This window comes from Vidua chalybeata, chromosome 19, assembly GCF_026979565.1.
Source record: "Vidua chalybeata isolate OUT-0048 chromosome 19, bVidCha1 merged haplotype, whole genome shotgun sequence".
Classification (NCBI taxonomy): domain Eukaryota; kingdom Metazoa; phylum Chordata; class Aves; order Passeriformes; family Viduidae; genus Vidua; species Vidua chalybeata.
Genome location: NC_071548.1, coordinates 3,043,894 through 3,066,734, shown reverse-complemented (window position 1 = coordinate 3,066,734; position 22,841 = coordinate 3,043,894). Strand labels below are relative to the sequence as shown.

The 22,841-nt window shown below is 41.5% G+C and overlaps 1 protein-coding gene and 1 long non-coding RNA gene across 3 annotated transcripts in view; one reads left to right on the top strand and one right to left on the bottom strand.

Annotated features, from left to right (window-relative positions):
• Positions 1-8,087: 8,087 nt before the first annotated feature.
• On the bottom strand, positions 8,088-13,792 carry LOC128797875 (uncharacterized). Of its 2 annotated transcripts, none has more exons than XR_008434264.1 (4): positions 13,463-13,792; positions 13,097-13,200; positions 8,605-8,653; positions 8,088-8,302 (listed from the first exon to the last, which is right to left on the bottom strand). It is a non-coding gene; the product is annotated as an uncharacterized LOC128797875 (long non-coding RNA). The 2 variants fall into 2 exon arrangements; XR_008434265.1 differs by having other exon boundaries at positions 13,519-13,792.
• An 87-nt stretch (positions 13,793-13,879) lies between these two features.
• FOXK2 (forkhead box K2) overlaps positions 13,880-22,841 on the top strand; it is a 45,156-nt gene continuing 36,194 nt past the window's right edge. The window contains exon 1 of the mRNA XM_053960776.1: positions 13,880-14,373. Within this exon, the coding sequence (XP_053816751.1) occupies positions 13,880-14,373 (494 nt within the window). The remainder of the gene's footprint in view (positions 14,374-22,841) is intronic.

Sequence of the window (22,841 nt, the reverse complement as noted above, 5' to 3'; positions counted from 1 at the left end):
TGAGAAGGGAAGAGGACTCAGCCTTCTGTTACATTTTCCTCCAAAGTCTTCAAGATCAGAAGAATCCACAACTCTTCCATATTCTCAGCCAATTCAACCTCGTTCTTGTGCCTTTTTAGATGCACACTGCAAATATAAATATTATTTAACAACTTACTGTTATGCAAGTAGAATAATACTGCCAGTACTTGATTTATTGAGTTGCACTCACTGTGTAAATTACCAGTAGAATGATTATTCTTGTTCATAGCACTGGAATATAGTACAATTCATCCTTTACTAAGGCTTCATCCAAACCTCCCATGACTCTGGCACTTTATGCTGAAGCAAAATCAAGAGAAAATAGACTTCTAAACATTTCCTTTTGTAATGTTATAGTGTGACAGATGATATATTCAGGTTGTTATATGAGCATATGCTTTTGAATATCTGACTTGTGTAGAGCAGAATATTATCATTGTTATTTTCCAGTAAAGTTAGTAGAATGGTGAATGGAAATGATTCTGAAACAAGATTCTTTCTTTTGATGGATGTGATGAGCACTGGCTCTGCTTTAGTCAAAATGGCCAAGTAAGGCTTTCTGCTCCTGTGGGTCTATAAAAATTGAGGAATTTGACTGTGTTCAGATGTCAGAACTAAACCCATATGAATGACTTACCCTCTTATTCCAATAATACATTAAAAAGGTACTTCAGGAGAGTTACTTAAGCACAATCATAAGTTGTGATGTTGGCAATACTGAATACTTATGGCATAAACCTATAATGTTAAATGTGAAAATTTTCTGTAGAGATTTATAGTGGAAGTAGCTATAAAACCATCAGATTTTGGTTTTGTTTTGTGTTTGTGAAGTGGACTTAATGTGCCAGTTCATTTTCTTAGAACTGTGGATCTATCAAATCTCCTGGAATGTGAGTACTTACATGCATAAACTGGGAAACTTCATCCAAATAAGGGCTCTTCTGTGTTGAACTTAAATTTCAAACCATTAGTTAAAGATTTGAAGTTACAATGCACTGGTTTTCATTCTACTAACTTAATCTTCCATAACTTAGCCTTCACAAGGAGGCATTTCTAAAATCACAATAACTACAATTGTGCTCTTAGCTCACATAATGTAGTATCACCTGAAAACTTTGTGTCTTGCTGGGGAAAGGTAGTCTGGCCTATATTGTGATTTACTTCTGTAGTAAAAAACCCTACAAAACTGGAGGAAAAATTGTTTCAAATAGCTCTTGCAGATTTCTTGGTCAAATCAGGAGTTTTGCAGATCATCACAGACCTGCTGGAGAAAGGACTAGAACTGAGGTGAGATACTGGAATAGAGTACTTAAAAAACCACAGTGTTTCAGTGCCCTGTTTTCTTACCAGTTCAAATTGCTGTTTAATTCTCTGGCTCTTTTCATACTCTAAATGCTTGTAAGTCTGTAAAGTCAAGGGGAATGCTGCATTGAGACACATTATTTAGGAGCATAAAAGGGAGGCAGGAACCTGTTTTTATTCTGAATTCTTCAGGCTTAGTAGATTATCATGGGTTTTATCTTGTGGTAAAATTGAAATATGAAATAGGACTTTTATAAGCCATGATCATTGGTCTGATTTAATAGTATGAAATACTATCATCTGTACTTTTGCAAGAGGCTTGCATGTCCTGTGCCCCGTTTTGGGCTTCTAAATCAAGACGCCCCAAACAAGTTTCAGCTGTGTGTTGTGTTAAGCATGTTCTCATGAGTCACTGCTGAAAATACTGATCAGTGGATAGCAGGAAGGAGAATGCATCAAAGGAGGAATTCCAGAGGTTGGAGAAGTGGAGTTTCAGTTTGAGATGTGTAAATGAAATGTAGCTCAGAGAGGAATGGTGAACCTGAGCACTGTTTGTGGTTTGAGTATCCTGTGCCAGGACAAGCCTGCTTCCTCTCTTTTCCCTGTCTCAGCAGAAGCAATTAATTTCATTTATAATTCCAGAGATTCCTCACCACTACAGCACTCAGCACTCAGGCAGTGAGGATTGTGGTTTCACAATTCTGTGGATTCAACAGATAAACTGGACACTTCTGAGATCAGGTAGAGCTGATAAGTGAGAAGTTACATGTTCACCACCTCACTTAGGACATAGAGCAATACTTCTTTCTGTAGTCTTGTGCATAAATGTAAAGCTGACTTGTATTTAAAATGCCAAAATCAGTCTGCTCCACTCATTGCTGTGTGTAATCATACTCTGTATGCAGTGTTCAGTGGAGCTGTATCCAGAGACTGCCCAGGGTATCTAGAAATAAAGAGGGCAAGTGTTTTTTTGTGTGTGTACACACACAGCTCCACTCTCCAGTTTATTGTATGAAACTTTAAACTAACATGGATTGAAAGGGACCTCTGAAGGTCATATCATCCACCCTGCTCCAAGCAGGGCTGACTTCAGGTTTGGATCAGGTTACTCAGAGCCTTGGCCTTCTGAGAACCTGGGTATTTCATAGAATTTTGAAATATTGTTTCATAAAACAGAGGATCCAGACTGGTTTCATCTTGCATTGCTGTTTTCCATTTTTCATTTTTACTCTTATTGTAGTAGTCAAAGTCCTGATCCATGGCTTTTATGATATGTGACCTGACAGTATGGGAACCCTTAAAATACATTCATGGGGGCAACTTAATACAGACAATTTCTGATTTGAATAGCTTTGTCTGTGCTAGGTAACAGTGTGTGCATATGGAGATGTTTTAATATGTGTCACAATGACATTTTCTCTGGCTTTAAGAGAGGATATGGTCTGAAGTGAGATGACTGCAGGCACTGTGTGAAGTAATCTTTTTTATGTGTTATTATTGTGTGTTTGTAAACATCTCCTGTCTATAGTAGCAAAAATACTTTGGTAAGTGTGTATGCAGTAAGTAGAGACAGTGAAAAATCAGTCTCTTGTATGGACATGTGTTGCTATTGAACTTAGTTACAGTGGTTCTTTGGCTTCAGTCAGGTTAAGTGACAAACTGCATATGCTTTCCTAAAAAAATGTTGGGCTTAGATATTTAAAATCTAACTAAAGAAGTAATTGTTTTTCAAGATAGGCTGTTCTTTTCTGAAATTAGTGTGTATTCCTGTTCTTGAGCTCCATGTCCTTGGAATACCTGTTAAATCTCATCCGTGCTCTTCCTGGTTCTCTGCACAAATTTCTTTCCCCTCCTATATGCTCCTTCTTGGTTGGTCAGCCTTGGTGCAGACATCAGAAGACATTTCAGCAGAAGAATTTCATCACTGTTTGTAAGCTTTGTTTAAATAATCATTTCAAAGCAGTTTTTGACATGACCTATTTTTCAAATGAACACAGTAACACTAAGACAAGACAGTGCTATCTTCAGTGGCAAAAAATAAAATCCTGTTGTAGTAGGATTTTTTGGAATTTAAAAATTCCATCATAGGCTAAACTCGACCTGTCTTTGAGTATGGTACAGTAGTGTTTAGTTTGTGATTCAGCTATTGGTCTGGGATGACTTAAAGTGAGTCTCTACAGAGCAGCTCTGATAATTCTTGTGCTTAAATCCCAATTTGGATAAAAGTTTAAATCCCAATTTGGTTTAAATCCCAATTTGGATAAAAGTATTTGGGGATAATAGAGTGCAACATATTTAATATATTCCAGCAACTTTTCTTTCCTTTTTCAGAAGGGCAGATGAAATTACAGGTTGTAGTAGATAATTCTCATAGGTGAAAATTATTCTTGTCTGTAACTTCCTGATTCAGTGTGTTGTGTGAGCTTGCAGATATGAGTTTTAGATTTGAGCAAAAATGCCTCACCAGGTTGTGCTTTGGTTGTGAACTTTGCTATAAATTAAGACAGCTGCAGGTGTGTTTTGTGAACATGTAGAAAAAATAACTCTTCCTGTAATTCATACAGCTGTTGTCCTACAGCTGTCCCTATATCTAAAATAATCATTTAATATCTAAATTAGCAATTTTTTAAAAGTCTGATCATACGATAAAGATTTCATACCTTTATTTAAAGACTGGTGAATTATAAATAAATATAGGAAATGCAGGAATAAGGTACTTTTTATTCTTTTTTTAGGATAACTTCCAAAAACCGTAGCCAGAAGAGGATCTCTGATGGAAGTCCAGAAATGCTGTAGTGAATGAGCACAGTGTTCCTGTCAGACCCCATTCCAGGGCTGTGCAGGGCTGCCAGGCTGTCCAGGGTAACAGTGACTCTGGGGTGGGTTCATGTTCCAGCTCCCACAGCTGCTGCTGCTCTTCCCTTTTCCAGTCTCCCCACAGCCTCTGACACACTTTGAGTCCATGTGATAACCTGGAGACAGGAACTTACCTAAATACACCCTCAGAAGGGTGGTGTCTTTGACTGGGGTTTTAATTCCTGTCATCTCTTTCATGTGGTTTGTTCTCAGTCACACCAGGGAGGTGCTGTGAGGCTGGGAACCAGTAACAAGCCCAGGAAATGACACTACCACTGCAAGCTTGGGATTGAACTGTGGGCTAAACATTGATCTGTGACGTGAAACACCTTTTCACCTTGTAGTCATGCAGAAAAGCACTGAGGAAAAAGCTGATCCAGCTATTCAGATTATTATGTCAAGTTATTCTGGGATCTTAGGCAAATAATACCTATTTTTGGTGACAAATTTAAAGCCTGTTGAGCATTAGAAATAGGATATTAAGGGTTTAACTTAAAATTATGAGCTTCCAGAATGCTGATTTTAAGAACTTTTTTATTCATTTGCCTGTTCTGCCTCATGCCTTCCTAATTAAAAAAAAAAAAAAAAAAAAAAAAAAACAAACAAAAAAAAACCCAAAAAAACCCCAGGTATTAAGAGGGAAAAAAAAGAGTTTGTGATGATACTCGATACATAGTAGATGATTTAAATTCACTTGTTTCAAATTTTGATTACTCTTTGATATCAGGTCTTTGTGGTGTAAAATAGCAAAGGTGAGTTCCAAACTGCAGGGCAGTATTGATGTATTTAATGGTGAGATGACACCAGGTGTTCTCAAAGAGGGTGAGGTTTGTGTTTAAAATTCTGTATTGAGAATTGGAAGAAAAAAATATTATTAGATACAAAAATGTCTCTTTTGGATGTCCAGTGATCCTCTCTCCTTTCCTGCTTCCATCCATCCTAATTTTGGTTTATTAAGTTACAGCTGTGAGTGATTTTTGTCTTCCCCTCTTGTGTACTAAAACCCTGCCTCTGCAATTACTGCAACTGTTTTATTGGGGGAAAATAGCCTTTCAGTCTTTTCTTACAAAGGAAGAAAATTAATGGAATGAGATTTTCAGCTGCATTCACATGTCTGGGTTTGTGTAAAGACTGAACAGAATTACACATATCTGATTTTCAAAAAAAGTTGATAAACTGAGGAAAAATATTATCTGTGGAAGAAATTGAAGACTGTTACTTGTTAATTATAGGAAGCATGTTTTTACCTGTATTTGCTTTTTTCTTTAATCAAAATGGAATGCATATATCATGTGACATTACAGAAACACATTTTGGTGTACAAAGGCTATTAGAATAAGAGACTTGAAAAGCTTCTGAGGTAGTGGGCTACCAAGTTGCTGTACTTGGGGTGTTGTCATACTGACACAAACTCAATTCATAATGCTGCCTTCAGAGCTTGGCCAACCTGAGAGGGGGCCAAAGCCCCCTGCTCTGAAATCAAGAAAGATACCTTTTTATTGAGCAACATTTTTCTTAAAAGCTGCAGAAAGTAAAACACAAACAAAAGGGTCAGGCAGGAAGACCATCACTGGCCCCAGACTTGCAAATAAAATCATTTCTGCAGAGCTCTGTACCAGTATATGACAAAAATTGCATTGAATGATGTGTCACAGGTCAGTTTGCAGAACTGTGCTTAGATCAATAATCAATTTGATTCCTGCAAATAACTTCTAAGTGTTTTCTGGGAAGGAAAACAGCCTTATTAAGTAAAATAAAGGCAATTTGAATGAAAGGTGCCATTAGGGATGTGATGAGAGAAAATACAAATAGTCCCTTGAAACTGATTAGTAGAAAGTTAAAAATTCATTAGAATTCTGGGGCCTGCCGACACACTAATTAAGTTGTTGAGTTGCTGAGCTTCTCAAGTCATCCCCAGCACTGACCAGCCCCAGGGCAGTGACAGCAGTCTGTTTGTGTAGCTGCTCTATTTACAGACAGGTTCTAAATTTAATAGTGTTTTACAAATATATTTGGGGTTAGAAACTTTAATGGTGATCTGTGAAAGTTGAATGATTTTATGTTTGTGTCCTTGCAAGAAAGGGCAATTGTGTTTGTGAGTTGCAACCTACTAATATTTCAACTCTATTTTAAACTCTCAGTTTCTGGTTGTATTTAGATCTAAGAATCCTGTTAGAAAGTGGCTGGATTTTATCTGCAAAGCTTTTGCACTCAGCAAGTTTCAGGTGGCATAAACAGCTTGTGATAAGTCAAAAAAGTCCTGCAGTCCTGTAGCTGATGCTGTGGAATGTGCTCTGCTGTGTACTTGATGCATGTTGCTGTTTTTCTCTAATGCTGCAGTCCATCCTCAGAAAAAGCTTTGAGTGCATTCTATATGTATTACACATACAGAAATGCTTCTCTTCATGTTAGCTTTCCATGATTTCTACTGAGCAAACTTTGCTCTTCTGTTGTTTTGGGTGTGTTTTTTTTTTCCTGAACCACGTGTTCAGGGGAGGACATTGGGAAAACATTCTTCCCACAGAGGTTGGGAGTCTGTCGGGCACTGCCCAGGCTCCCCAGGGAATGGGTACGGCCCCAGGGCTGCTAGAGCACCAGGAGAGCTGGGACAACGCTCTCAGGGTGGGATTGTTGGGTGTCCTGGGCAGGACCAGAAGTTGGGCTGTGATGATCTCTGTGGGTCTCTTCCAGCTCAGGATATTCTGTGATTCCTTGTCCCAGTTCTGCACCTCACTCAGTGATTTAATAACAGGCAATGAAAACCTGCATGGTGCTGACTGCAGTAACTGTAACAATTACAAGCCAATTGTTCCACATTCCTCATGTGTTCAGTTCTGTCACTATCCAAACAGGCAGTTCCCCTGGCAGCAGGGATGCCCCACAGAATGCACTGGAATAGAGGGCACTTGGAAACACTGGTGAGAAACTCTGGGTCCTCATCACGAGGTGGGTTGTTTATTTGGTGATTGGAATACAGTCTGTTGCATCATTCCTTTTCTGAGATTGAAATGAAAATAGAGTATCAAATTAACCACAGGCTAATTCAATTAGCAAAATAAATTGAGGTGGAGGAGATGGGCTTTGAAGAACCCAAGTCCTCAGCAGAGAGATTTATTCCTCTGTTGAACATCTGCCAGTAATTACTGTCTCTGAGCATCAGTAGCTTCTGGTCACAGACTCTCTGCTGGCTGTTCCTAACACAACCCCGTGGTGGCCTTTGACTGATGAGACTCAGCTTCATTTTTCTGCTCCTGATTGAGGTATTGTAGTGCCTGTGTGTTGATGTTCTGAATATCTGCTGAAGGGAACTATTTTCCTCATGTGTGGTTCTGTTTTCCCCAAGGGTCTCACCTTTACAGTGTTTATAATGCATCACCCAGGTGAACATGTAGAAGTGAGTGACATCTTTCTGCCTCAATATTCTATATTTGCAGTAGATATAAATTGCTTTTCATTGATTTTTTTTTCTTCTCTCCCTGTGTCAAAAAGACTTCGGTATTGATATTTGGGCAATATTTTTTTTTAAAGGTAATCTCAGACCTGTCTGTGCTGTCCATTTTGTATTGCAAAGCATGTTAACATGAGTCTGAATCTTGAAAAGATTCCTGTCCGTCCTGTCAGAAATGTTTGCATTCTCCCCTTGCCCTTCTGGATGTTCTGGAGTCACCTTGTGACTTGTACAGGACTCAAACAGAATGTGTGCACAGATTCCAAACAACATTTGTTTGGGTTTTTTTCCTAAATCATTCTAAACAGCTATTTGTTGTTCAAGTGTTCCCCTCCCAGAAAGAAGTCAACAGTATAACTTTCTCTCTCTCTCTCTTTTATCAAAACTTTAAATGCTTTATGTTTTAAAGATTAGGTGTAAACTTAAGGAAGTTACATAGAAAAAGCAAATATGACAACCATTCTGAATATTTTGAGATTTATTAGGAAAATGAGAAAATCTTTGGGGCCAAACCTGAGACTGAATGAACTTCAGTATCTTGTTTTGTCTTCAGGAAGGACATTCTAAAGCAGCTCCATCTTATGTCAGTGTTACAGATGCAGTTGTGCAAGACTGGTTCTTGGTAGATTTTGGTATAAACAGAGAACAGAGGTTGGTTCTTGTGTTGGAGGATTCCTAACAGAGATGGAAAATGTCCTATTTTAAGTTGCTCAGGCTTTGGCTACGTATTAAAAATACCAATGCTAAATACTTTATATGGATGTGAAAAGCAGTGCTGCTGTCATCATATTCCTTATAGGATCTTTCTTTGTGTGCTTTGAATTCAACCAGTTTCTTTATAGGCATTTTACAATATCTGTTTATGGAACATGAGGTTGTTCTCACAGTGCTTTTGCCTTGTTACATGATTTCAATAACATTTGTCTCTAGTGAAAACAACTGCAATTTCTTAACCTTTGTGTAATAGCTTTTCATACCTCAGTATCTCAGTAACTCTTCTGAAGTTTGCTTTGTTCTGCAGTTATCCTGTTGGACACAGTAAGAAATGTTTCAAAGGCAGACATAAAGAAAAATATGTCTTTACTTTTCACTGTTACTTTCTTTTTGGCTTTCTGTTGGCTGAGGAAAAGGCATTGATTTTCAAACAAATAGACCCAAACCAAACTGATTTTGATAAAAAGCTTAATTTCTCTCACCCTGAAACGACAAATTTCAATTAGAAGGCTCTGTCATGAAAAGAATATTTTAAAGCCTCTTTTTCTTATTGATTCTTGTTAGTTTACACTTTGTACAGGTTTTGATTTACCTTTGGTTATGTTTCATGTAGTTAATTCACAGTTTAGTTCAAACAGAGTTGCTGTACATCTCTCGATTCAGCAAAGAGATAGGTTGAACATTCCATTGCAGAAAAGGCAAAAGACCTTGGAGGAAATTCTTGCAGTAGAATTGTGGCTCATAACTGATAGCAGTTACTAATGATCAACATTCAATCCAATGAGTGCTGCACTGATGAGACCTGGTCCTGATTATGCTTCAGGACTTCATTGCGTGGAACTCTTGGTTAGAAGTGGGTAACAAAACTTCAATGCTTTTGAATCATCAGGTCCAATTTTAAACATAAAATAGAAGCCTGAAGAATAATTAACTATTTCTTTGGCAAAGGTCTGGGTCATGCAAGGCTGGATTGCAAAGCAAGGGGAGTTTGCATTTCCAGTTAACAGACACTGCTGCTGCAGCTTCTAAAAATCGTTTTGTGGTGTTCAGTGTAGAGTGCCTTTCTGAGTGATTACCTGGGAGAGTGGAACGGATGCTCTCTGTTCAAGGCATTTGAGTTTTCATTGTCTCACAACACATGGAGGATTTGGGGCTGTGGCTTTATCCTTTTGGTCACTAGGAAGTTACTCCATTCCAGCATGGCTGAGTCAACTGCTCGCCTCCTCGAACTGCTTGAGGTCAGTTATGTAATTGCTCTTTGCAGATAAGAATTAATTAGCCTGATTATTTTTCATAGCATTTGGATGGCTTCCCCACCTGGAGAGGAGCAATTCCTCTGTGTCAGTGAGTGATTGCTGAGCCAGAGACTTTCTGCCTTGCACTTGTAAGAAGTGCTGACTGTTTCTCTGGGTTGTGTTAGGAAGGAGGCAGCCTGTGGTTAGAATGCAAAGGATAATAAAGCAGTTCTACCAACGAGCTGGCCAGCCCAGCGAGCTGCTGGGCAGCTTTGGCTTGTGCAGTGCTCATTTCCCTTCTCTCCCAGGTCAACAGCACGTTAACAAGTGGCAGGTCAGGTAGCTGTGTTTGCCCTCCTCTCTGTTCTTCCTACAAAAAATGTGTTCTGGATGTCTTAGGTTTTTAAAGAGTACTGCACTTTACAGCTTTATTACTTAAAGAGGTGTGAAAGTCATCCATAAAGGAAAAAATGCTAACATTTGAGGTATAGCGGTTTATTTTCTTCTGTTATTATTAGTCATTTCAGAACTGGCTGGGTGTATCTGGAAAGCTTCCCACCATCCCAGCCGTTTGCTGTTTTCAATATTTTGCAGCAATTAACACAGTGCTTTTTTAACACTTTCCCCTTGACCGAAATTCATTTGTGAGAAAATGACTAAATCACAGCACGAGTCCTGCTAAGTTTTACACACGTTGTTAAATTTAAGCATGTGAAGAGCTCCAGGATAGTTATTTGGATTACTCAAAAATGTGGCTGTGGGTTTGAGGCTCTGCTGGAGGAAGCTGTTACTGCTTACAAGGGGCTTCTCACCTTGGGAAAGGAAAAAATGTGCTTGTCAGGTGCAGGGATATTAATATGGGAAATCTATCTTCATTCAGTTGTGCAGGGTCTGGCATTTGGAGGGCTCATTTTGTTATATCACACGTGAATGTTACTGAAGTGGTTCTGACAATTAACTTTGTAAGATTTTGTTTACTAAAAATCAAATCTCACTGGAAGCCCGGGACACTTGCTGTAATAAAAAGATTATGGGTAGCTCCTAATAGCTTTTAAAAGCTGTTTAATTGCTGGTTGTGTCAAAGTAAGCAATTAAGGTCACTTGATTATTCATCATATTCCTCTAGTAGTACTCTGTGCTTGGGATCTGTGAAAATGTGCATCTTGAGAAGCTGCTGCACTCATTCATAGCCCTCATACAGGGCACACGTAATAAGAAAGAAAACTTCATTCTATGGCAGTGCTAGCCCCAGCACAAGCAGCTGTAAATGAATGCCCTTGTTTTGCTACAGCAGGAGCTTCAAGGAAAAATGAAAAATCTAAAAATGTGTAGTCATTTAAAAGCAGGTTGGTCACATAAAACAGTATTAATGGATTAGCTCTTAGATGGTACTTACACATTTCTATTAACCTCGGGCCAGATTGTTTTAAGATTAGATGATAATAGGTGCTTAATTTCTGTGATGCAGTCAGATGCTGCTGCATAATATGATGGGGACTGGATAACATTGGGTGACTTGGCATGAAGTCGAAAAATGGCAGAAGTGCTTTGAGAGCTTGTTTAGTGCCAGTGGCCATTGCAGGAGTTTGTTGGGATGATTAAATTTTGGTCAGTAGCTTCATTCTGTCCTGAATAGTTAAGGTGGATGTAAGGCAGACAGAGAAAAAGGCTTTTTGCTTTCAGTCAGCTGGCAGGGGAAAAAAAAAAAAAAGTGTGAAAGAGGATGTATCTGCAGTGCAGCTCTGACATCAGGGCCAGGTTTTGTTCCATGAGTGGATTTTTGGGGAACCCAGAACAGAGAGAATGTTCTGTCAGTGTGAGCTGTTCACCACACGTACCTGCTCCGATTCCTGCTCTGTGCAGCACGGAGCAGACCTGCACACGGGCAGGTCGGGGTGACCTGTACCTGTGCTGTTGTGATCACAAAGAAAGTGACTAAATCTGCTCCAGTTTAGAAAAACATGGACAGAAGGATCTCAGCCGTCCTCTTGAAATGAACGGAGCTCCTGACAATGGGGTCTGGTGTTTGCTCTGCAGTGCTGTCATGCAAAAAGCAAACAGCCCTACTGGTGTTCAGTTCCTTTCCACAGAGCAGCTTAGTGGTGGTGGGACCTTGAAAAGATATTTCAGTGCAGACAGATTGCAAAACTTCGGCATTCCGTGTCAGTGGCTGTGTTCTCTGTGTTGTTCTGTATGAACAGGACAGGATTTATATCAGCTTTGTGAATTCAGTACTGCTTGTTATTAATGAATTAATACAAATTAAGAAAGCTGTGATTCACATAATGGAAAATGGTGAAGTAGCAGCAGTGCCTTGAAGTTCTGCAAACTGAGCAACCATCAGGGTGCTGAAAAATGCTGCTGGCCTGATGGAAATTCACCTGGCTGCTCTCCCATTCTGCTGGTTTTCTCCCTCTGCAGGCGTGGGGTGTGTTAGGAGATGGCAATCCACGGGTAATTCCAGCCAGCAGGGCCCTCAGGATCCCAAACCGATTGTTAGCAAAGCAGGCACAACATTTCTGTTGCCAGCAGAGCCAAGGGATAAAAACAAGCTGAGAATCAGGGAGTCATAACTGCCTCTCTGATGCTCCACATTTTCTGTGCCAAACATATGTTGGTATAGAAGAAAGTCTGATTCTAAATACCAAAGTGTGGGCAAGATTTAACTAAAGTTTTCTGTAAAAGAAACCAAAGCTCTAAACTGTTGCTATATTTTACTGCATCTGCTGTGCATGAGAGATTGTGTAAATGGACTGAACTGATATGGAATTACGTTGTAGCTGCCTATAAGAAGTGCTGATACAATCCTAAGGGTAAAACTAAGGTTTGCCATCACTTTACAGGTAGCAGGTACCATATTCTGTTCCTAAGCATTCACAAAATAACTCTACAGTTGAAGATGTTGACTCAAATGTGCAAACCCAAAAGTTTCAATTTCAACTTTGCTGCTGGATGTTTGTTAGCAGGCTGACTGGTTTTTGGCTGAAGTGTAAAAATGTTTAATGTCTTCTGAATTCACAGAACGGTTTGGATTGGAAGGGACCTAAAGTGCATCCCGCAGCCATGGGCAGGAACACCTTCCACCAGACCAGGCTGCTCCAAACCTCGCCCAACCTGGCCTTGAACACAGCTGGGGATTGCGCAGCCACAGCTTCTCTGGGCAGTTATTTTTATTAATAAATAATTGTGAGCTTCAGTACTGTAAAAACCCCAAACAGCACAACCCTTTTCTCAACAAACCACGGTGAGGTTATGGAGCTGTTACGGTGATGTGTTTGTAGTGCATATGTTGGTAAATAAGCATGAATACATTTTAGCACCCTCTTCACAGTTTATAGCCAAAAGCGTTTAACTGTTTACTTTTCAGTTTTGACAGTGCCTGGTCCCTGTAACAATGAGTATTTGGATCAGGTAAAATATTTTCATTGCAGATGCTGTAATTTGATGAACTCTGTAACATGAATGCCATCTTTTTTGGTAGCCTGTACCATTTTCAAGTCAAACCCATAGGGATTCTCACCCAGTGTTGCCATGCCGTTCCCTGTGCCGTGCCCTCGGAGCAGTGACGCTCAGCGCTCGGTGTCCGGCTGTTGGTGTCAGGTCACTCCTTGTGCCCCAGTTCCTCTGGGCAAAAAAAAAAAAAAAACCGGGGCTGAGCCGAGGTGTGCGCACAGACACGGCCTGGCTTACCTGGACCTTGTCCATTAGAAGCACTCTGCTGATTTTCCATGGATGTTACAAGCGGGGTTACCTTTAGGTTTAACGTGACCCTCAAAAGGCTGTCAGATCAAGCTTTTAGTTTTATTTTTACTATTTGTTAATAATACGGTAATCTGAGGCTAAATTTGAGCAGCTGCCCACCCCTCTCCTAGCGGTTCTTGCTCACCCTCTAGCACTATTTGTCTACTTGTATTTATTTCGTTCTCGATTCTTCCCCCTCACCGCCGCGCCCGGTGCCGCTCCTGAGGGCGCTGCTGGCGGACGGCAGGTGCGGGGCCCGCGTCCCCGCCGGAGGCTGCAGGTGGCCGAGAGAGAGGGAGGGAAGGGGGCGCGGGGCCCGCTGGCCGGCGGGGGCCGATGGCCGGCAGGGGCGGCCGTCCCAGAGCCGGCTCCGTCCCTCCCCTCCCGCCCGTTCTCCTCCCCTCGCAGCCGGCGGGCGGGAGGTGCTGCCCGGGCAGCTCCGCCCCGCTCCCCGCGCGCGGCTCCGCTCCGCGTTTTCCGGGCCGCGCCCCTGCGCTCGCGCGCCGGCACTGGGACGTGCGGGGCCGGCGCCGCTCGCCATTGGCCGCGCCGCCGTAGCCCCATGGGCGTGCGGGCCGCGCATTGGCCCCGCGCGCTGTCAATCAGCGCGTGGCTGCGTCAGGGCCGGGTGCGCGGCCCCGTTCCCTGCTGTGTGCGGGGCCGGCGCGGGGCCGGTGCGGGCGGGGCCGCGCCTCGCTCGTCCCTCGCTAAGATGGCGGCGGCGGCGGCGGCGGCGGCCGTGGCGCGGCTCGAGGGCCGGGAGTTCGAGTACCTCATGAAGAAGCGCTCGGTGACCATCGGCCGCAACTCGTCGCAGGGCTCGGTGGACGTGAGCATGGGCCACTCCAGCTTCATCTCCCGCCGCCACCTCGAGATCTTCACCGCCGCGCCCCCGCCGCCGCCGGCCGGCGCGGACGGGCCGCCGCCCCCGCCGCAGGGGGACCCGGCGGGCGGAGCGGGGGGCGACTTCTACCTGCGCTGCCTCGGCAAGAACGGCGTGTTCGTGGACGGCGTGTTCCAGCGGCGCGGGGCGCCGCCGCTGCAGCTGCCGCGAGTGTGAGTACGCGGGGCCGGCGCTCCGGGGCCCGCCGGAGGCCGCGGGTGCACATGGCGTGTGACAGGCGAGAGCGGCCCCGTCCTGCCCGCGCCTCCGCCGGCACCGCCCGGCACGGCCGCCGTGCCCTCCGCCGTGTCCTTCCCCCGCACGCCCGCCCCGCCGCAGCCCCGCACGGAGCGCCCGGCGCGGGCTGGAGCGGCCCCGGCGCTGGCGAACAGAACCGGGTACACCCCAGTGCTGTTCGCGGGCGTCAGGGCAAACCTGCCGGGCGGTTCTGCGCTGGCTGGGCTGAGGATCCGCGCTGGGGGACTCCTGTAGACCCCTCGGTGCTTTGGCAGAACCGGGGGGTTGTTCTGGTTTTGGTGATAGTTTCTGCTGCTTTGCCTAATTTTAACGTTTATTCTTATGGGTAAACTGAGTAATCCACGTGAAATGCTTCTGCTGGCCTTAGCGTTTTAAAATGTTTTCGTTACGTGACAACAAATGTATTAAGAGGTTTTAAACGATAATACATTCCTTTGCCATTACCAAACATTAACTGTCCGTGCGAAATGATTTTCTAGGGCAATACGTGAGGCCTGCCCCCGACATTTAAGGCTGTGTTGAACTGTAAATAAGTGATCTGTGCTCTGAGGAGTCACATGTAGGAAAAGTGAAAGTGTTTTGGTTTAGTGTATTTTAGCTGCCTTGACTAAGAAATACCTCAAACGTTAGAGTGCTGTACCTTTATAAAGCACATGCCATCAGTGACACAGCCTTAATGCCCTGTGAGCCTTTAAACTGTGTTCAGGACGCTGATGGTGTGTGTTTTCTGCTGTGTCGGCCTGATGTTACTTTTCTTACCTGGTTTCTCTGTGAAAATCAAATCGTCTTACCTTGCTGCTTTCTAGGAAATGCTCATTCTGAAGGACTTTAACAGTGCCAGTGTGTAATCCTGAATATAGTTGGAGGACTTGTTTGACCTTTAACTGTCAGTTCTATTTTTGTGTTCTGCTTTTAATATTAATAATTGTTTGGCATGTGGTTAATCTGTTTTTTAATCTAACACATTTATGAAATGTAGATCAAATACTTTTTTCTTTGTAAGCACTGCGGTATAATATACTATTTGTAAGCACAACTGTGCGTGATCTGTGTTGATTTCAAACAGTCTAGAATTAGTTGGAGTAATTAAGTCAGTAACATTCTTTTAAATGCTTAGGACCTGAGGAAAAAAGTAGTACTACTTCTTCATGCTGTCCACTGATTTGTAATTTATTCTAGTTCTTTCCATCAGTGTCACTTTCCAAGTGGAAAGAAGATTCAGAAGGATTTTTTGTCTCACTTTTTTATTGAACAATGATGAAAAGTTGTGTGTAGTTAAAATTTCTTCACCGGTCAGCGTGGGTGGCGGTGCAGGAACTGGCATTTGCTGTGTTCAGAGGTGACACCATTCCTTGGGCTGTGCACACACGGCCCTGAGTTCCCAGAGCTGGTGGAAGTGGTAAATCCTGGTTACAAATTGGAGGTGTTGGCCAGTAAATAAAAGGTGCCCCTGGCCTGGAGCTGGAGCCATGCAGGGGAGCGAGCATCACCTTGGAGGGCAGGAGGAGTCCACAGCCCCAGAATTACCCTGGTGATTAAGAGCAACTGCTACTTTGTTGCTTTATTAAAAATAAACCTGTTTCTAAAACACAAGTCTTCCTGGGGTTGAATGGGGAAATAGGAGTTTCATTATTTGCAAAGCTTTTTTTTATTTTTTGAACAGTAGTCTTCAGGCAAATTTAAGGTACTGACTCCTTTTGGGAAGTCCTTACTGTGGCTTGCTGATGGCTAATATTGTTTGTGGTCCTGTTCTTGAGTTTTGTTGTAGATATAACTGGTCACACTGAAGGTGGTCTCCCGGATTTTGAGTCAAACTTCCTTCAGTGTAATGTAAACATTAATTAATGGTTGAAGTGTGATGGGAAAGAAAGTAGTTTTGGTGTGAGCTCAAGGTAGATGAATGCCAGCCTCCAGCTCAAGTAATCACCAGATCTATTTTTGTTGTTCTTTAATCCTACTCTGTTGCCAGTAATAAATATGCTTTGCCTATGACTACACAATCATTGGAAATTGTAATGGCAGGTGAAGTTGAAAAAACTCAGGGGTGGGCCTGTTCCTTCTGTTTGTTTGTAAGTGATCCTGGAAACCAAGAATGGGGGGTCCATCTCTGTTCTGTCTGATTGATAGTGGCTTACAAAGGTGCCAAGTACAATACTCTTACAGACTTGAAATGTCTTATTTGCTTGTCACTAATAATTGTATGTAGTTCCAGTGTCCTTGGCCTTTTTTTTTTGTTTCAGCACAATGTTTAAATTTGACTGCATTAATAATGTTACTGAACTCCCTGTTTTTGGAAGGAAAAAACAGAAATACACCTTGGTAGTCTCCTGCAAAACACACATTTTAAACATCTGGGGAAATTAAATTATTAATGTTAGAGTATACACTTACCTGTAATAAAAGCATCTTTTTTTCTGCAGATAGAAATGTCATGAAACATGGAATTACTGTGCCTTAGGATAAGTGTTCTGGTTGCTATTTTTAATGCCTCCCTGGAAGCCTCACTGGCAATTCAAATGTTGAAGTTATCAAGCAGGAGGTAATAGCAGTGGGAAGTGTGTTTTTGTTTTTGCAGTTCTTGACAGACTCCCATCCCTACTTGTGTATGTACAAACCAGCTGTCGTCTTGTGAGCTGAGTCAAGTGGGGGTGGGGAGAAAAGAGCCATTTTTGAGTGTGTCCAGCAAGGAGCTCTCCTGTCAATGTCATGGCACACATGGGATGAAAGAGGTTGCAGAGACTCCTGCTCAAGACACCCAGGTGAAAGCAGTGCAATTATTTTTCTACAGCTACCTTTGAGATGCACAGACTGTCCCTCTCTGGTTCATAAAGTTCATGGTTTTTAATTGCTTTCATTTGCTGCCTGTGGAATTTCCCCTGCCTTCAGTGAAAGCATTGATTGGATATATTGCTAGGTAAATCATAACATCAATATTTGCTTTTGAGGTACTTGGCTGGAAAAATACCTTTTGTGCTGGGCAGAGCAGCGGTTGTTGTCGGAGCTGTTGTGTACAGTTTTTGGAGAGGCAGGATTCCAGACAGATGTAACTGATACAGCTGGAAAAACAGACAGACTTCTGGGTACAACTGCTCTGAAGGAGTGCTTTTGTTTTGTTTTGATTTTTGGGTTTCTCGGATGTGCTTTGTGTATTGGCCTTTGAATTCACAGAACTCTGGACATCTTGGACTTAACTGTTCTGAGGCGGTCTTACTCATTTTGATCAACCCATAGATTTTGTATTTTAGTCATTGGTTTTGGTTTTGCTTTTGTGGAAGTAATTTATGATTCATAAACAAGATACCATGAACATAGGAACAGCATTTTTAAGTCAGATCACAGATGCATTTAGTCCGTGACCTGCCTTAGGAATGGTCACTAGCAGATGCCCAGGAAAGAGCATAAACATTCATTAATGGAAATGGTTGTGTTTCCCCTGGTTTTTCTTTTGGATCCAAAGTCAGAATTCAATTATTTTTGAGTTAAAATAATTTACTGTTTGCAATTCTTCTCTCTCTTTTTTTAGTAGTTGAGTTTGGGTAAACCTCTTCTATCCACAGTATCTTTGGGTATTGAATTCTGCAAAATAATTGGAGCCTGAGTTTTTGGAAGTTGATGCCTGGTAATTTCATTTGATCCAACTGAGGCTCTTTTATAGTAAGAGACAGTAAATAACTCTCCCATTCTGTCATTCATTCTGCAGACTTCTTTACGTTACTAAGTGTGGGTGCTCTTACAGTAAATACCATCAAATACATTTTACTTTAGCTTAACATTTACTGACTAATCCTAAATTACACCTATGTAGCTGAAAACTAAAATTTAATTTGTTTGTATTCTTTTCCTCCTGGTAATACAGAGGGCTCAATCAATAGTTTTAGCTTGGTCTTGTAGTCTGGAGCTACAAACTGGACTTATTGCTGCCTTTAAGCAGTAGAAATTCTCCTGCTAATGAAAGCTGGTCGATTCTGAGCAAGGATCAAGTATATCTATTCCCTGTATCAATTCTTTGGAAAAGTTTATTATACTCAGTGTTACCTGTCCAGGAAACAGATTGTAAAGAGCTTCAAATATATCAGTGCACTTTTTTCTGTCATCTAATTGCAGTTAGTTAAATTATGTGCAAAGTTGTGATGTCTGTGTGGTTGGAGCTGTGACTGACTGTACTTGTGCTCCATGGAAATTTCTCACTGGAAACATCTGCAGTTTGGCTTAACAGTGGAGGTGAAAGGATCATAACGTTTCCTTGGGTAGTGTTCCACAGTAGCTTAGGAAGAACATGCATTGCTTGGGTTTAGGTTATGTTTTATGTTCTAAAGGTTTTCTTATGAATAGAACTGTTAGATACTTTGAGCAATCAAACAAAACACATGCTTCAAGGAATTGGTGTTCATATATTCTTGCAGTCTGTCCTGGCAGCGTGCTGTGAGTCCCTCAGGCCCTGTGGGCACCTGCTCTCTCCCTTCCTTGACACCACTTCTGACAGACACCGTGGCTCCTCAGGGCGACAGCTGCCTGAAGGCTGGGACACCTTGTATTGGTTTGTGTTCAGAGGTGTGTTTGGAGCTCCATACCAGCTGAATTAAAACTATCAATTACAAATTACCTCAGAGCATGAAACGAAGGAACGCTGGACTTGGCTGTGACTTGACAGACTCCAGAAACGTTTACTGACTGGTCCTGTGCCATAGTGACTAATAAGGTCAACGGGGCTGTGTTTATAGGTGGGTTTTTGGCTACTTTAAAGTAAGATTTGCAAATGTCAAGCTCAGTAGAAGCAGTGTTCTCACTTTAGCAGATCTGATTGAAAAGGAGCGTAGGAGGAAGGTAGAGCACATATGATTTGAAATGAAAATAGAGATGAGCGGGAAGTTTCTATAGTAATAATTTGTGTTACAGTTGTTTCTGTCATCTCTTTTTTTTTTCATATTTGCCTCTCAATTACACATATCTTCTGAGTGATTTTTTTTTTTGTTGTTAATAAAGCAGTGTTGCAAATTGTCAGACACCAATCAGGTAATTGAGGTAAAGCTTAAACAGTTTATATTTGGATTAATTTGCACTCGATATGCTTTTTCTGTTGGTATGATTGATATGTATATGAAACATCCTTACCCAATTCTACTGATCCTACAAATGTTCTTACGTCTGTAGTTAGCTATAGGAGGAAGTAGATTCTTTGTGTACTTCTATGAAATACTACAAACTGGAAAATCATCTTTATAGTCTGTGAATTTCCTGTAAATTTCTATGACAGAAGCAAGATTAGTGTCATTTTGGTTTAAAGATGCAAAGTCAGTGTTAAAACTGTCTGTTCCAAGAATCTGCAGTTGAAAGAGAGTTTTGAGATTCTTACTTCAGTTATAATAATGAGGTAGGGGATATGCAAATTAAATAATTCTTTGCATTGATTAAATCAAAATACCAAGGTGCTGTGTTTGAGTAGGATGATACACTTAATCAATAGCAAAAGTAGTAAGTTAAGTGAGCTAAGAAAGAAAAGAAGCTAATCTTTTACCCTGTCTTTTCAAAATAAATGTATATTATTAATTTGCTTGTAATTAGGTAAGGACACTTACAAATATTATTCCTTCTTGAAGGGGGTGTGTTTTAGAGAATAATTCTGCCGTGGAGGGGTTTTGTTGCTGTTGGGTTTTTCTTTTTATTTTTTTCAGCATGTACAATTGTCATGGACAAAGCAAAAGGTTTTTTTACAGTCATGTCTGAGCTATTCAAAATAAGATTATGCTCCTCATTTGCTGTATTTTTCAGTAAATGCAACAACTCTTCAAGACATCTCAAGTCCTATTAACTTATATAAAATTATGTAAAATACAGGCAAAAATATAATTTCAAAGAAAACCGTGTATTTGTCATATGGTGTGAGGCCATGGCTTTTGCAGTTATAAGGAGTTTTCACAAGAGTTCACTAATAAGCTGCTGTCTGTGCTGGAACCCTGGGAAGGTGCTGGGTTTATCTGCTGCCTTGCTTGTTTTCATGATAAAAAGTTGATGTGTAGTGACATTTGTTTCCTGTGACTTCCTGCCTTTAAGGAGTTTTTTGACCTAGATAAAGCAGTCGGAGGGGAGGAACCATATTTATTCTGCAGCTATTCCATGTTGGATGGTATAGGAAATAAATGTTCCATTCTCCAGTTAAGATTCCCACACTGCTGTGTGATCACTGAAGGGAGCTGAGGCTGCAGTGAGTTACTCAGTGAGTACTTGCAGAGCTGGTGCAAATTTTTTGACACGTCATTTTTTGTAGGGCATGAGAAGGTCCGTGCATGGTTGGAGTCTGGTTCTTCACAGTTGTGTTTGTGATTCTGCTGCAGCCCCTGCACGTGCTGCTCTGTCCTCTCAGGTACTGCCAAGCAGGAGCTTGGACAAAGCATGGTCTGGGTGTGCTGGAGTACTGCTGGGAGGAAAATTTTCAGTATTTGAAATTGCAGTGTCTTAATAAATATTAATATGAACACACCACCTCTGTGTTTGTCCATGTGCACCAAATGAAATGAAAACCATGAGGAGATTGGCAAACAGTTCTGTTCATGCTGATCCAAACATTTCTGTTGACCTCAGCAAGGAAGCTCCTGTGGACAAGGACGTGCATGGAATTGAGAGTTTGGAGAGCCAGAGCAGTAAAGTAAAAATGCCAGAGTCCTGTCATTATCAGGGTGTTATGAAGTGGAACAAAATTAGTATAAGGTTGGCTGGAATTAATTTTAATTCAGTGCTGGTTTAAGGCTTAACTTTAAGAATTACAGAAGGAAGCTCCAGCCAAAGCCTTGCTGAAAGCAGAAGTGACTTCAGTGTTGGATCAGACTGATCAGCACCATGTCCATGTGGGTTCTCTGGGGATGGGGATAGCTGTAACTATATAAAGTGCTTCATGTACCTACAATCCCATATTGAAAAAAATGTCTGTATTCCCAACAGCAGAACTTATGGAGTGCATGGGCTGGTTAGAATAATGTACAGCTTAGTGCTAAATCATGATTAGAAATACCTGATCACTGCTGGATTTTTTGTGGTGATCTAGAGTGAATGCAATTACTGATAAATATTTACAGTGTTGTAAACGTTGTCCTCACAAATAATGAGGACAAAAAAAGTAGAATGAATCATTTTTAAAAACCCCAAAACGATGTCATCTGGAAAAGTACGCAGGGCAGAGCTATAGGGTGGAAAACTGTTCTGGAAAGTAGCAGTAGAGTGAAAGCCATGAGAGCAGAGGGATCATGAGATGCCTGAGATGATGTGCCAAGGCACTGATGTGATGACTCTGGAAACTGGGGAGTGGCAGCTGGTGCTGGAGCTTCACATCATTCTGGAATCAAATCTGTGTTAAAGGATCTTGCAAAACTGCAAGGATTTGAGTAGAGGATTGCTAAAAAGAATTGAAGGCTGGAAGAAGTCCCAAAGAGTGGGGGACATGAGGGGTTCAGTGTTTGCTTTATTCCAAAGGAGTGTGAGGTGGCTGGGTTGGTGTAGGTGGTTTTTATGGGGCTGAATGAGAGTACTAAAGGCTCTCTAATGGATCGCACACAGGTGTGAAAGCAGAGGCTGTAAACTAAATTGTCAAGCTTCTTTGAATGAAACTGTGTTACTTTCGAGAGTGGTGGGATATCTATCTCACCATCTTCCTCTGATAAACAAAAAAATAACCCTTGCTGCAGTCAGCCCTGGTGCAGAGCAGGTATGGCCGGGTGACAGGTCATGGCTTAGGGTTAGCAGAGGTAAAGCTGAAGCTTCTTTACTTCCTCTGCAAGTCGTTTTTAATAAACTGTCATGGGGTTATAGCAAGAGACCATTTTATTATGTGTTTTAACAAAGAGTCAATATTTGTCCTGGTTTGAAATTAAAATTGCTTCTAAAGCATCAGGCATCCAGTGGATATTTGTTTATTTACAACTGCCAGTAGTGTTCTCACACTGAGGTTGTTGCTTTTGTTCACTATGTCATACTCTTTATATTGGAGGAGACTGTACAGTTTCAGAGATAATTTTTGTGTAATATAAAGTGATTCTGTGAAAGTTTTTGTTCTTTAAGTAAGTCTTAGATACAACTCATGAGGTATAAACCACTTAATTCTTGTGTTGATAAGAAATCAGGCTAGTGTATAATGGAAAAGGTCTTTACGTCTTGTAGTGAACTTAAGTTCAGGTTTTTCAATTACTTAAATGAAGATTAAATGTATGGTTCTGCTTCAGAAATGGTGTGGATGATCTAATGTATTGATAGAAGTTACTTTTAAATTCTGATTTTCACTGATGTGTTCCAGTATGGGAGCAGCTGTTTTGCCTACCCTTTTCCTTCTTTCCTTCTTGGCTTCCTTTTTTCCCTGTCACAGCTGGGAAAAAGTAGATGCTTCCTTTGAAGCATC